Below are 13,856 nucleotides of genomic sequence, written 5' to 3'. Positions count from 1 at the left end.
TAAACACCAAACAGTATGTGAACTGCCATATCACATACAGTAAAACACTGCCAAATGGTCTTCCTAAGTAGCTGTAGCATTTTGCACTGCCACAATGAGGTAGCTTGGGCTTCTGCAAAACTAGTATTTCTGTACTTCACTGTTTCTCACTTATGAAATGGAGGAAGGGAGACAAGTGTATTTTCCTATAAAAATGTACAGAATAAATTAAAATGCATGTAAAGTACCTGGCATATTAGACTATAACAAATAATAAATGTTAATTACTATTTTCACCCCCAAATGGTGGAAACATAAAGGCAGTGTGACATTTACAAGCAAGCAATAGCTCTACTGGTGAATGACTTGTTACACAAGTAGGAACCCAACAAGCACCTAAAAAAGCCAACCATAGTGTCAAGTGCTTGGAATCCCAACAATAGGGAGAACTCCTGGAGCTCACTGGCCAGCCAGTCTAATAGATGAGCCCCAAGTCCCTGGGAGAGACTCTGTCTCAAAAACAAAGTGGAAGGTTCATGAAGAATGACTGCTGAGATAGACCTCTGGCCTCCACATGAACACGTACAAACACACACAGGGCAAGCTGAGGCTGGGTATTTACATGTCCTGTAATCCAGAACCCAAAGTAAGGCAGGAGAGTTGTGGGGTCAAAGCTAGCCTGGGCTATAGCACAATATCCTGCCTCAAAACAAAACCAAAACCAAAAGTACCCATCTGAATGCTTTACAGTTAAAACTGGGATAACTATCTCAGCTCTGATGCTTATTAGTATCTGGACAAACTCAGAAATCCCCTTAAACCTTTATTTTCTTACCTTAAAATAGCATTAACACTCATGCTATCTTAAGCGTCATTGCAAAGATTAAACAGAATGAACCTTTCATCACAGGTCTGACACACAAGTCTTTATCTTATCATTATCATAAGGGTTGGATAACATTCCTTGAAATACTTTTCAACAACTGGAATATCAGATTAAATCTAGAAATTACTGGCTCAGGGTATGGTATAGTATATCACAAATGAAACATAAAAGCGGAGAAAGTCTGAGGGAAAAAAAGATGACTCACTAAATGTCTAATAGGAGCTTGAATAAGATCCTAATAAATATTATACCTTTGGTCTATGCTTTTATGGAGCAAAGGATACATGTAGCTATTTAGGTAGACTGAAGCATACTGCTTACAAGACATAGCAAATATTTTAATATTTCTTAATAAACATCAATTCCAATGTACATATCAGAAAGAGCAAACTGGATCCTGAGGTGTTTTGTTTTTCTTTTTTTGTTTTTTGGGTTTTTTGTTGTTGTTGTTGTTTTGTTGGGGGTTTTTTTGTTTGTTTGTTTGTTTGTTTTGTTTTTCGAGACAGGGTTTCTCTGTGTAGCTTTGGTGCATGTCCTGGATCTCGCTCTGTAGACCAGGCTGGCCTTGAACTCACAGAGATCCACCTGGCTTTGCCTCCCGAGTGCTGGGATTAAAGGCATGCACCACCACCACCGCCTAGCCTAGGTGTTTGTTTTTAAGAGACTAATATTCAGTTCTACCATTAGAAAATTTCAAGCATGTTACTTCATCTCTGAAAATCATTTTACTTCCTATTTTGGAGCAAGTATTTAAATACGCAATTTTTCTTTTAACTATTTATGAGCAATGCCAGATGTCTGAAGTGGTAATATCTGAAATTAGCCTATACATGAATTTGGACTGAGTACTGTTGGACTGATGTGCAGGAACATGTCTCTTAGTCATATTCCATGTCTCAAGTCAGAGGTTACCAACTCTCTCTGAAAAGAACACAGTAGGCTCTGTGGAGCATATGGTCTCCGCCTCAACTACTCCTACTCTGCTACTATAATGCAAAAACTGGTATAGACGGTATATAGAAATGAACAGTTGTATTCCAATAAAAGTTTATCTGTGGACAAAGAATTTACATCCCACATGGTTTTCATGTGTTTGAGGTTTTCCCCATAATCTGAAAGATGAAAACCAATCTTACCAACTTGTAAAATAAGAGCAGAACTGATTTTTGTTTTGTTCTGAAACAAGGTGTCAGGGTCCTAAGCTAGCTTCAAGTGCACATGTGGCAAAGGATGACCCTAAACCTCTGACCCTCCTACCTCTCCACCTTTTAGGTGCTGGATTACAACCAATGCTACCACACCCAGTTTTGGGCAGTGCTGGGAACTGAACCCAGGGTTTTGAAAGCTGGGCAAACTCTCTACCAATATACCTGGCTGGGAACATGCTCTGTAACCTATGCTGGCCTGAAACTTCTAGTCTTCCTCCCTCTCCACCAGTTGTGCTGGTTAGCTTTGTCAACTTGGCATACTCTGGAGCCATCTGGGAAGAGGGAACCTCAATTGAGAAAATGCCTCCATCAGATTGAAAGTCTACAGGACATCTTTCTGATTAATGACTGATGTGGGATGGCCCGGAGAGTACCAAACCTGGGCAGGTGATCCTGGTGATGTAAGAAAACAAACGGAGCAAACTATGGGAAGCCAGCTTGTAGCACTCCATCTTGGTTTTTGCTTCAGTTCCTGCCTCCAGGTTCCTGCCTCGAGTTCCTGCTCCTAACTTCCCTTCATGGTGGACTATGACCTGTGAAATCAACCCTTTCCTTCCTGTGCTGCTTTTGGTCATGGTGTTTATCACAGCACTAGAAAGCAAACCAGGACATCAGCTGCAGAAGTGACTTTATAAGGGTGAAGAACAAATCATGGAAGAACAATATGCTTTTTTTAAAAGTACTACAGTGACTGTTTGTCTAGAGGACACCTCCCTGTCAAAAAAAGAACCACAACATAATCTTACGCCTGTATGAAATTAACTCAAATGGACCACAGATTTAAACACAAAAAATAAAATTATAAAGCTTCTATGGGGAGAACGACACCCAAAAATGATTCATTAAAGAAAAGTCAATAAAACGTTGCTAATTTTGCAGTGTGAAACACCTTGTTAAACCAAGAGAAAGGCAAGCATAATAATTTGCAAACCAAATAGTAGATTAAAAAAAAAGTATACCTGTAATATACAAGTAATTCTCAATAAAGAATTCTAAAAGTATTTTTTAAGGAAATTTGGTACCAAAAAAAAAAACAAAAACACTGAGAAATAAATTTTACTGATGAGGCTCTATAAATATAGACCAAAAAAAAGTTGGTTAATACCATTAGCCACGAGGCCATAATAAGATAAATCACCTCACAGCTACTGAAACTACTAAAATAAAAATAGTTACATTACAACACCAGATACTAACAAGGATGTAAAAAAAAAAATTATAAGTCACTAATAGGAATGTAAAGAGTACACTCAAGAAAACTGTATGGCAACATGATAAATAAATGAATAAATAAATAAGCAAACCCTGAACATGTACTTACCACATGACCTAATAAGAACATTCCTCAAAGAAATAAAAAGTTGCTTCTGAATGGGAAAAACTATGAATGGGAAGCTTTATTTCTAACAGTCCCAAACTAGACACCAAAATGTCCTTAATATTCAAGAATCATTGTACACCCTTGTTGAGAATACTACCCAGTATTGAAAAAGTGAGAGCCATTGACATGGATGATCTCATGCTGAGTTTAATAAGCTAGCTTCAAAAGACCCCACGTATATTATATTCTTAATGACAAAATTATAAAGGTAGAGAACAGACTAATGGTTATTACTGGTTAGAAACAGTAGAGAGGGTAGAGAGAAGACATTGCCTAATGCTACAAAGGGAAACTACATGAGAGATCTTTCCGGAGTTTTGTGCCTCGTTTACAGTGGTGGTTACACTAATCTACATATGATAAAATTGCACAGAACCACACACACACTGTACCAATGTCAACTTCCTGGTGTTGGTATTATACAATAGTTATATAAGATATTACCAATGAAGTAAACTGGAAAAGAAAAAGGACTGCTCTACGGTATTTTTTTGCAACTTCTTGTGAATCTATAATTATTTCAAAGTAAATTGAAAATTCCTAAAAATCTTAGCATAAGCAAAGGATGAGATTCCTCTGTAAACAACAATCTACTTCTTTATTACAGTTGTTTACAGGCCCAAGCGTAGTAAAAATAAAAGCCAGTTTTAACAGCCTACCATGAGCCAAGCATTATTTTAAGTGCTTTCCATACACTGCCCCCACTTAATCCCTGTAACAACCATATGAATGAAATACCCAACCCCATTTTACAAACAAGAAAACTGGGGCTAAAGAGAGATTAATTCAATCCTGATCACACTAGTAAACACTAAAACCAAAATTTACTTCCAGAGCCATCCCTCCTGAACCTGCAGGTAACAAAAATAAACATACTGATTTTTTACAAGTATTGGTCCAACTATGCAAAAGGCTTGTACTAAACAATGTTAAGCCAGTTTGTCTTCTGCAGGAGCTTCAGAACTCTTAAAATGCCAGTGCATTTTAGAATCTAGACCACTACAGTACAGGTCTCCTCAAATACACCTGATCGGAGGGCCCTATCTCCCCCAGAATATAGATAGTTTGAGTATGTAATACAATTATCTCTAAACCAGAGAGAGTGTTCAAATGGCCTAATTTTAACCCATTTCTCTTCTTCATGAATTGGCAAAGGGCTGTGCAGTCCATGTATATAGTAGCCATGAGCTGTACATAACATGTTATAAATTAGAATAAAATAAAATTTCAGTTTCTCATTCACAAGCCACATTACAAATCTGTTTAAGTACCACATATGGCTACCATATTGGACAACACAGATCGAGAACATTTACATCATCTGAGAAAATTCTACTCATCAGTATTAGAGACTTGTTTTGTTTGATTTTAAAAGGACATGGGGCCTGTACAGTCTTCAGAGAGACCCACTGTGAATTACTACACCTGTCAGCACCACCTTCCCCCATAAAGGGAGACAGAGATCTCTGATCATTTCTAGGCGGCTTACTGACTGCCACCAGAATGAGAATGTCAAGGCACAAGGAAAAGGCAAGCAAAGGAGGGGAGAAAAGGGAGCAGGGGAGGCAAAGCTGGGCAGACTGGAGCCGAAGCTTGAACTAGCATTTAGGAGACTGGGTTCTATGCCAATGATTTTTTTTTTAATTTAAATTTCATCTTTGGTAATGAGACCATGTAGATGAAGTCTCTTCACTATTTTGGACCCTGGTATTCTCTCCTGCAACACAAATTTAAAAGAAATGATTATTCAAAATTCACCATAGCTGTGTTATGGACACACACCAGGGAGAGTGAGGAATAAGGGTTAAAAAAAAAATAAGATACTCCAATATGCAAAAGAGTTGCATACTGGAAACTAGCATACCAGTCAGCCTGCACAGTTCTATTCCTGAGAATGACATCTGGATACCACCAAAGGAAAAAAGACGCAGTTCTGTCCAATGAAAACTTATTATTTGCACTTACACACACACACACACACACACACACACACACACACACACACGTGTAAAAAAAAAAACTAGTTAGCACTAAGACCAAATATATGGGAAAAATGCAAGACACTCAAAACTTTAGGTTTAAAGACTAGTTCACTAACATGTAATAACTGAAGTGGCCCAGTATTCAAACACATGTTAGTGTATTAGCATGTTACCAAGATTATTGATATTACAAGTTATAAATATCAAGTATAAGTACGGCATAACCAAAAGTACACTTCATTTCTTCCACAAAGAATATAAATAGATGCTACAACTATCTGGCAATAGAAGACACCAATTTTGGCCAACCTAATTTCTCTCAAAACCACACGTAGTCCTATATTTTCCATGTGAAATACCTTTAGGACTGCTGGAATCGCAGAGATTCTCAAACAGTGCTCTGGCAGAGTGAAATAGAACTAGACTCTGTATCTACATCCCACTGCACGCTTCCTTCTCTTCAGAGAAAAGGTTGGTCTACTTCGTAGAATTCAAAGGGCGATAAAAACCTTCCTCGGACCAATCGTTTACCATACTAAGAACTAAAAGGGATAATATCAAAATTTTTCAGCTATTTTTACCTCGTCTAGCTGAAAATTAAATACCATAAATGATTTTTTTTTTTACCTCGCTTAAGCTAAGGCAACCAATGAGTTGTGTAACCTCTTTGAGAATTCAAACTCAGAGCCCAGAATCAAACCTGTGAATATTTTGGTGCCGGGGATGAGAAAAACTAAAGATTTCCAAGAAAGAAAACACGAAGGGACTCTCAGTGACAAGCCTTTACTTTAGTAAATCTGGTTTTAGTACCCCACCTACTAATCCGATGCCAAGCACCGCGCGGCGCGGAAACCCTGCCGAATTTGAAAATAAACGTTGCAAAGGCTCCGGGGGACTGCAAACGGGGATGGAAACTGGCAGCTTGGCCTCAGAGAGAAGCCTCAAGTAGGTCAAACTGTGGCAACCGTCTGCAATCCCGAGTCCACTTCAGTGGGCTCGAGGGAGTAGAGAGGCGTCTTTCAGTCCTAAAGGGGCGGGATATGGGCACTGAGACCTAGAAGCCCGAGCCCCGGCGGTTCGCCTGCTCTCACCTCTCTTGGGGGCCTTGATCAGAGGCACCCCTCCGCTCCTCTCGCCGTTTTCCTGCTTGTCCTTGTGCTTGAGATCGCCCGGAACGCAGGCGCCGGGGTCACCATCGGAGCCGCGGTGGTGATGGTGTTTGTGCCGCTCCTTGTGGCCCTTATGCTTGGGCCCGGCCGCGCTCACCGTCAGGGGCGAGAAGGTGAAGAGGGCCGAGGTGCCCGGGGCCGGGAGCGGGGCAGCGACAGCGGGCCCGGCGGGCGCCAGTGACGGTGGCGGCGGAGGCGGCAGGAGCAAAGGCTCAACAGGGCCCGGGACGGTTGGGGCGGCATTCGTTGGAGGCAGCGGCCCGGGATGTTGGCGGCTGCGACGCCGCCGATGAGGGGGAGCGAGAGGGGGGTCCTGACTCGGCCGCCCCCGCTTCTCCTGAGAACCCCCACTGCTCGCCCGGCGTTGCCGCTTTACTCCCCGCGGGGAGACCCCAACATGGGATTTCTCCTTCCCCTCTTTGTCCGGCTCCTCCTGCGCCGCCACCGCCCGTACTACGCGAACCGCTCCGACCTGCGCAGCCATTTCACCCACAAACATACATTTAAATGGCCCGACCGCCCCCCCGTCCGCGTTTCGCGCAAGCGCCGCCCGCGCAGGGCCCGCTGGGCATTGGAGTCTCTCCCCCACCCACCACTGATCCGTCCTTCTCGTAGAGCTGAACATGCGGGAAACGGCAGTTCCGGCACCTCTCCGCAGACCTCGCCAACCGAGCTTCTATTGTAAAGCGCCCTGGACGCGCAAGGCCTTGCGGGAGTTGTAGTTCCACCGCCCGCCGCGTTCCCCAGCTCGCTGAGTGGAGGAGCAGAGAGGGAGCGTGCGCCCAGGCACGCTTCGGGGGTGCGACGCAACTGCCGCCGGCCGGCGATTTGCCGCCAACCGCCCTAACGGCCCAAACAATGTTAATAGCTTTCGGAGTCTGGCGGTGTGTTCAGGCGATCCTCTTCCAGTGTTCCTTCTTCATCGTGCTCGGAGTAGGTGGTCTCCATAGTGACTTTTCAGTTTCGTATTTCTCTCATAGCCTTTGTGAGGTAAAAGAATCTCCAGCCTTTACTCTTGACAAACGACTAGGAAAAGAATTTCGGAATATGTAAAATGACGAATTTGCTGTAAAGTATAGCAGGGCTGCTATTCAGAAAAAAAAAAAATTGAACAATTTTCGGTGGCATTGCTGTGGTAACAGCTACAGGCTTAAGGCAGGTGCTAGGAGTCCCCTGAGTGTAGCCCCACCTTGCCAGAGTCGCATTTCCCTCTATGGTTGGAAAGGTAGAATCCAGCATTCCTGTGGAACATTCAACCATAGTTAACGAAAAGTTCTCGATTTAAGTTTTTAAAGTTTTTTTCAATCCATAAATACAAATTTGCAAATGTGAAAAGCGTTGTCAACCTAACTTAAACACTTAAAAAATCGTCCCTGTTCGTCAGGAGATAGTGTTTACTCAGAAATCCATTTAATAATTGGCTACAGTGATGTACTAAGCATATAAAAAGCACTTGGTTTAACACCACTAGTTCCCAGAATAGTAACTTAGGCTGAGTGAACTTCTGCAATAAAAGTTATAGTTTAAAATAGAGTTCTTGAACACCTACTGGGTATACATTGTACTACAATAAGCAAGTAACAATACCATTCAGTTAGCCCTAGCATTGGGGTTCCTAATGAAAATTATTAAAGCACAAATAACACTGTTGCTAGGCTGTATTTTCTTAAGTAAAAATATCAAATTGATAAGGAAAGTAAAGCGAATCCTTTAAAATAATAAAGATAACTTATTTACTGTGGAAAACTAGACTTGAAATTTAATTTATTTAGGAGAATCCATAGCCATACAGAAATACATTTTAAAACTACCAGTACCTTTAAATGATTATGAACATAAATTGTACACGTTTATATGGGGCCTTTTCTGTGAAGAAAACACTATCAAAAAAGAATTTTAAATAATTTTAAAGTGCTACCGAAGTAACTGCTGTTGATTATTTTTCTAGAATTGGTAAATGAATAACTGGTTAAAATTAATAGTTGAACATTGTTATAGCAATATAAAAATGATCACTGCCATTGTTTGCACATCATTCTCTTTAATATTTCTTTTCCTTCCATTCTACACATTTGGGAAGACAGGGGAGGTATACTCCATTTTGACAAAAATAACATCCTGGGAACAGTCATTACCACAACCAGTAATTTTGTACTGCAAACACAGGCAATGGGTCTTTTTGTTTTGTTTTTCTTTTGTTTTGTTTTTTTAAATAAAACCTTTTAACACCTGTAATGCCAGCATTCTGCAGGTTGAAGTAGGAGGATCATTAGTTTGAGGCCAGCCTGGGGCTTCACAGCAAGACCTTGTCTATTAAAGAAAAAAAAGTTTAATATTAAGGCAATGTAGAAATTTAGTTGAAGGGGTGGAGAGATGGCTCAGATAGTTAAGAGCACTACTGCTTTGCTTTGCGGAGGACCCTGGTTCAATTCTCAGAACCCACACAGCAACTCACAGCCAATAATTCCAATTGAAGGGGATCCAACTCCCTCTTCTGGCCTCAATGTGCACTACACATATGTGATATGTGCAGGCAAAAACATTTGTACACATAAAAATATTTTAAAGAGAAATTTAGTTACGATCTAATCCTTTTTTTATTTTTTTTATTAAGAGATTTTCTATTCGTTTTACATATCAACCACAGATTCCCCTGTCCTCCCTCCTCCCACCCCCAGCTTCCACTCCCAATCCACCCCCCATTCCCACCTCCTCCAAGGCAAGGTCTCCCCTGGGGAGTCAGCCCAGCCTGGTATATTCCAGCCAGGGCAGGCCCAGTCCCCTCCTCCTTACACCAAGGCTGAGCAAAGTGTCTCAGCATAAGCACTAGGTTCCAAAAAGCCGGCTCATGCACCAAGGACAGGTCCCGGTCTCACTGCCTGGGGACCCCCTAAACAGTTCAAGCTAAACAACTGTCTCACTTATCCAGAGGGCCTAGTCTAGTACCATGGGGGCTTCTCAGCTATTGGTTCATAGTTCATGTGTTTCCACTAGTTTGTCTATTTGTCCCTGTGCTTTTTCCAATCATGGTCTTGATATCTCTTGCTCATATCTCTCTCTCTCTCTCTCTCTCTCTCTCTCTCTCTCTCTCTCTCTCTCTCTCTCTCTCTCATTGATTGGACGATTGGACTCCTGAAGCTCCGCCTGTGGCTTAGTCCTGGATCTCTGCATTCGCTTCCATCAGTCACTGGATGAGGGTTCTATCATGACAGTTAGGGTGTTCGGCCATCCAATCACCAGAGTAGGTCAACTCAGGCATCCTCTTGACCATTGCCAGTAGTCTATAGTCTTTGTGGATTCCTGGGGACCTCTCTAGCACTCTGATTCTTCCTATTCCCATGGTGTCTTCATTTATCATGGTATAAGATCAAATTCTTATAGGCCTATTAAAATGAGCATTTGTGCTGGGTTTAATTGTGTGCCTTTAATCCCAGCCCACCAGAGGCCATGGCAGGAGGACCACTTTAAAGGTTCAAGACTAACGTAGAAAGACATTTTCTCAAAACAAAAATTCACATTTACAGAGAAAGTAAAATATCGGGCTGGAGAGATGGCTCAGCAGTTCTCTCTTCTAGAGAACCCAGGTTCAATTCCCAGCATCCACATGGCAACTCACAACTGCCTGTAATTCCAATTTCAGGGGATCTGACATCTTCACACAGACATACATGCAGACAAAACACAAATGTACGTGAAATGAAAATAAATAAATTATAAAAAGTAAAATAGAATAACTTCCAAAAATGAAAAATAAATCCATTTTGAAACATAAACTCAAGTTACAAACTTTATTGGTAATTTCCAACTAAATGTAAAGAATATGAAAATACAAGGTTGTTGAAGTTTTTCACAGATAGCTTTCCTTTTGAAAGCTATTGACACAATATACATCATTATTGATATTATTATTATTATTATTATTATTATTATTATTATTAAAGCAGTATTCTAGTAGTTTTATTTACAGGCACATCTGCAGCCAGTGTTCTTATAAATTCCAAGTTGATGGTGGGTTCCTTGGTCCTTTGGGTTTTGAAAAACGATTTCCAAAACCTGGGGACAAAAAAATGGATGAAAACAAGTACTTTTATGTAGAAATGGATTACTTGGATTTTAGAATACAACATTGAAAAAGTTAAGCACCCTCTTTGATCAATTTAATAATAGACTGTAAAGGCATTATAGTAATTAAAGTTTAAATGAAATAGAATATTGTTTTTGCTGTACTGGAGATCAAACTAATGGCCTTGTATACGGTAAGGCAAGTATTCTGCCACTGGGCCACACCTCCAACCCAAATACTACTAATATTAAAATTTAGACCACTTACAGATTAACTAATGGTAATAACTGTATGAAGAACCATGATTATAGTAGCCTTCAATAACTGAGTACATAACACCATTTATCTGTTGTACAACCACCACTGATCACAAAACAAATTTCATTTTTATAAAATTTGTGGTGGCCGGTCGGTGGTGGCGCACGCCTTTAATGCCAGCACTCGGGAGGCAGAGCCAGGCGGATCTCTGTGAGTTCGAGGCCAGCCTGGACTACCAAGTGAGTCCCAGGAAAGGCGCAAAGCTACACAGAGAAACCCTGTCTCGAAAAACCAAAAAAAAATAAAATAAAATAAAATTTGTGGTGATATTGTGTTCCCCAATATATTGTGCACCCTAATAAACTTATCTGGGGTCAGAGAACAGAACAGCCACTAGATATAGAGGCCAGAAAATGGTGGCACACATGCCTTTAATCCTAGCATTCCAAAGGCAGAGATCCATCCTGATCTCTGTGAGTTCAAAGCCACACTGGAAACAGCCAGGCGTGGTGACACATGCCTTTAATCCCAGGAAGTGATGGCAGGAAGCAGAAAGGTATATAAGGCATGAGGACCAGGAACTAGAGCCTCTGGTTAAGTTTTTAGGCTTTTGAATGGCAATTCAGCTGAGATCCATTCGGATGAGGACACAGAGGCTTCCAGTTTGAGGAAATGAGATCAGCTGAGGAATTGGCGAGGTGAGGTTAGCTGTGGCTGGTTCTGTTTCTCTGATCTTTCAGCATTCACCCCAATACCTGGCTCCGGGTTTGTTTTTATTAATAAGACCTTTTAAGATTCATGTTACAAAAATTAAGCACTATTATTTATGTGCTATTACTAAATCTAGTTCTGTATCTATGCAGCCACAGAAATTCCCGAGTTTATTAAAATATTATGTTTCCAAAACTCAGAAAATAAAAAGCAATCCTGAAAGAAATACCTGTTAAATAAGTTTTCATTACTTTTCTTCCTGAAATGTACCTCCCTTGCCTCCACAAAAAAAGAATAAGAAAAAAAACTTCCCATAAAATAAAGGCTGTTAGTGGGTTCTTTCAAAAAGAATTTCAGGCTGATGATATTTATTCTTTGTTACCAGCAATATATGTCTTTTTCTTTGATTGTGCTAGATTTTTCAAAGCATCTTACACTTAGCAACTTTGGTGCCTTAAATTGAAAACTGACGTGTTTGAAACTTAAAGGGAGAACAGAAAATGAAAAACTCAGAGATATGCCTAATACTTTAATTTCATCACCTTTCCTAGTAACTACTTACATATATGACTACATTTAAGTCTAAAAAACAAAACTAGAGTAGGCCGGGTATGGGTGGCAACTGCCTGTAATCCAAATACACGAGGGATTAAGATAGGAGGATCACAAGTTCAAAGCCAGCCTGACATACGTAGCAAGATAAACACACACACACACACACACACACACACACACACACACACACCTGTATGCCAGAGCTGAAAGAAACATTTAATATTTATTAACTAGTGATTTTAAATGTTGGGAGAAGTGTACAGAGCCTATTTCATATACATTTTACTCCACTGAAAATAAAGAGAAGGAAAAGTATTCAGATTAAATAGTTTATACATCAAACCCATCTCCTCAGCACAGGCACCTTAACTGTAGTCCAGCACACTGGGAAGAGGGGTGAGGACACAATACATGACCGCTTAGAACAACGAAAATTTCAGATGCCTTTATTTGATCTGATTCACTAGCCAATTCTTAATATTTGCGAACAGCTTTACACTACTGTTTTCTGCGTATGGGTCAATTCAGGAAAAGTAAACCTGAACCACATGCTTCTTTTTCTTTCTTAGGGGGGAAAAATGAGATAGAATCTCCCTATGCAAGTCCAGCGTGGCCCTGAAGTCATGATCCTCCTGCCTCCACCTTCCATGGGCTGGGATTACAGGTGTGCATCATCAGAGCAACTTAAATATTTTTAAGTAACATATTCTTACAACTTATATTGCCACTGTTAAAGGGAGAAATGAAATATAAGTGATGCTTTCAAGTACACAAACTGTTGAAATCCAGGCATGTTTGAAAAGAAGCAACATGGACACAGCTAAGATTTTATCCCAGAGCCACAGCAGTGTAAAGTCAGATGGTCCGTACATCACTCGCGTGACTTAGAGAAAAGAAGGAAGCAGAAAACTTTTGTAACCCGAGGCAAAGTTGCATGTTTTCTTCATAGTCCATACAATGTCCTATATGAATGTTTTTAAGTAATTTTACACAAATCTTAACTTTTAAGATGTAACAATTGAAACACTGAGTTAATGAAATGCAAACTAAATTTTATAGCTAAAGAAATAGAGTGGGGCTGGAGAGATGGCTCAGAGGTTAAGAGCACCGATTGCTCTTCAAGAGGTCCTGAGTTCAATTCCCAGCACCCACATCGTGGCTTACAACCATCTGTAATAAGATCTGGCAACCTCTTCTGTGTACATAATAAATAAATAAATCTTTAAAAAAAAAAGATACACATGACTAGGAAGAAAGCTAAGGATTAATTGGATTTTAAAAAATAGAGCATTTCTAGTAAATATTTTCTCAAATGAGACAAGAACTGTAATGACTGAGACTGCTCCCTCATTTTCTGCTTCTCCCTCTGAAATAAAAGTCTATTTGGGCAATTGTATGTCTGCCTAGCAGTATTACACTTTCTCATCTTAAAATTAATTTATTTTGTGTCTATTGGTGTTTTGCCTCTACATCAGTGTGTGCACCATGTGCTTGCAGTACCTGCAGAGGCCAGCAGGGGGCATCAGCTCTGGAATTGGAGTTACAAACAGTTGTGAACCACTGTATGAGTGCTTAGAATTGAAGCTGCGTCCTCTGGAAGAGTATCCAGTCCTCTTAATCACTGAGCCACCCCTCCAGCCCCAATTTATATACATTTTAAACTC

At 40.5% G+C, this 13,856-nt stretch overlaps 2 protein-coding genes and 1 long non-coding RNA gene across 3 annotated transcripts in view; 1 reads left to right on the top strand and 2 right to left on the bottom strand.

The window, feature by feature from the left end:
* The window catches only part of Rsbn1 (round spermatid basic protein 1), a 50,737-nt gene extending 43,174 nt beyond the window's left edge, over positions 1-7,563 (bottom strand). Inside the window, exon 1 of the mRNA XM_059266000.1 lies at positions 6,528-7,563. Within this exon, the coding sequence (XP_059121983.1) occupies positions 6,528-7,230 (703 nt within the window). The 5' untranslated portion in view covers positions 7,231-7,563. The remainder of the gene's footprint in view (positions 1-6,527) is intronic.
* Positions 7,356-13,588, top strand: LOC131913393 (uncharacterized). Its single transcript, XR_009379882.1, has 2 exons — positions 7,356-7,538; positions 12,762-13,588. It is a non-coding gene; the product is annotated as an uncharacterized LOC131913393 (long non-coding RNA).
* Positions 10,516-13,856, bottom strand: part of Ptpn22 (protein tyrosine phosphatase non-receptor type 22) — a 49,106-nt gene continuing 45,765 nt past the window's right edge. The window contains 1 exon segment of the mRNA XM_059266006.1: positions 10,516-10,658. Coding sequence (XP_059121989.1) covers positions 10,594-10,658 — 65 coding nt within the window. The 3' untranslated portion in view covers positions 10,516-10,593.

This window comes from Peromyscus eremicus, chromosome 6 (assembly GCF_949786415.1).
Source record: "Peromyscus eremicus chromosome 6, PerEre_H2_v1, whole genome shotgun sequence".
Classification (NCBI taxonomy): domain Eukaryota; kingdom Metazoa; phylum Chordata; class Mammalia; order Rodentia; family Cricetidae; genus Peromyscus; species Peromyscus eremicus.
Note: the sequence above shows the minus strand (reverse complement) of the source record. Positions and strands in the feature narration are given on the sequence as shown.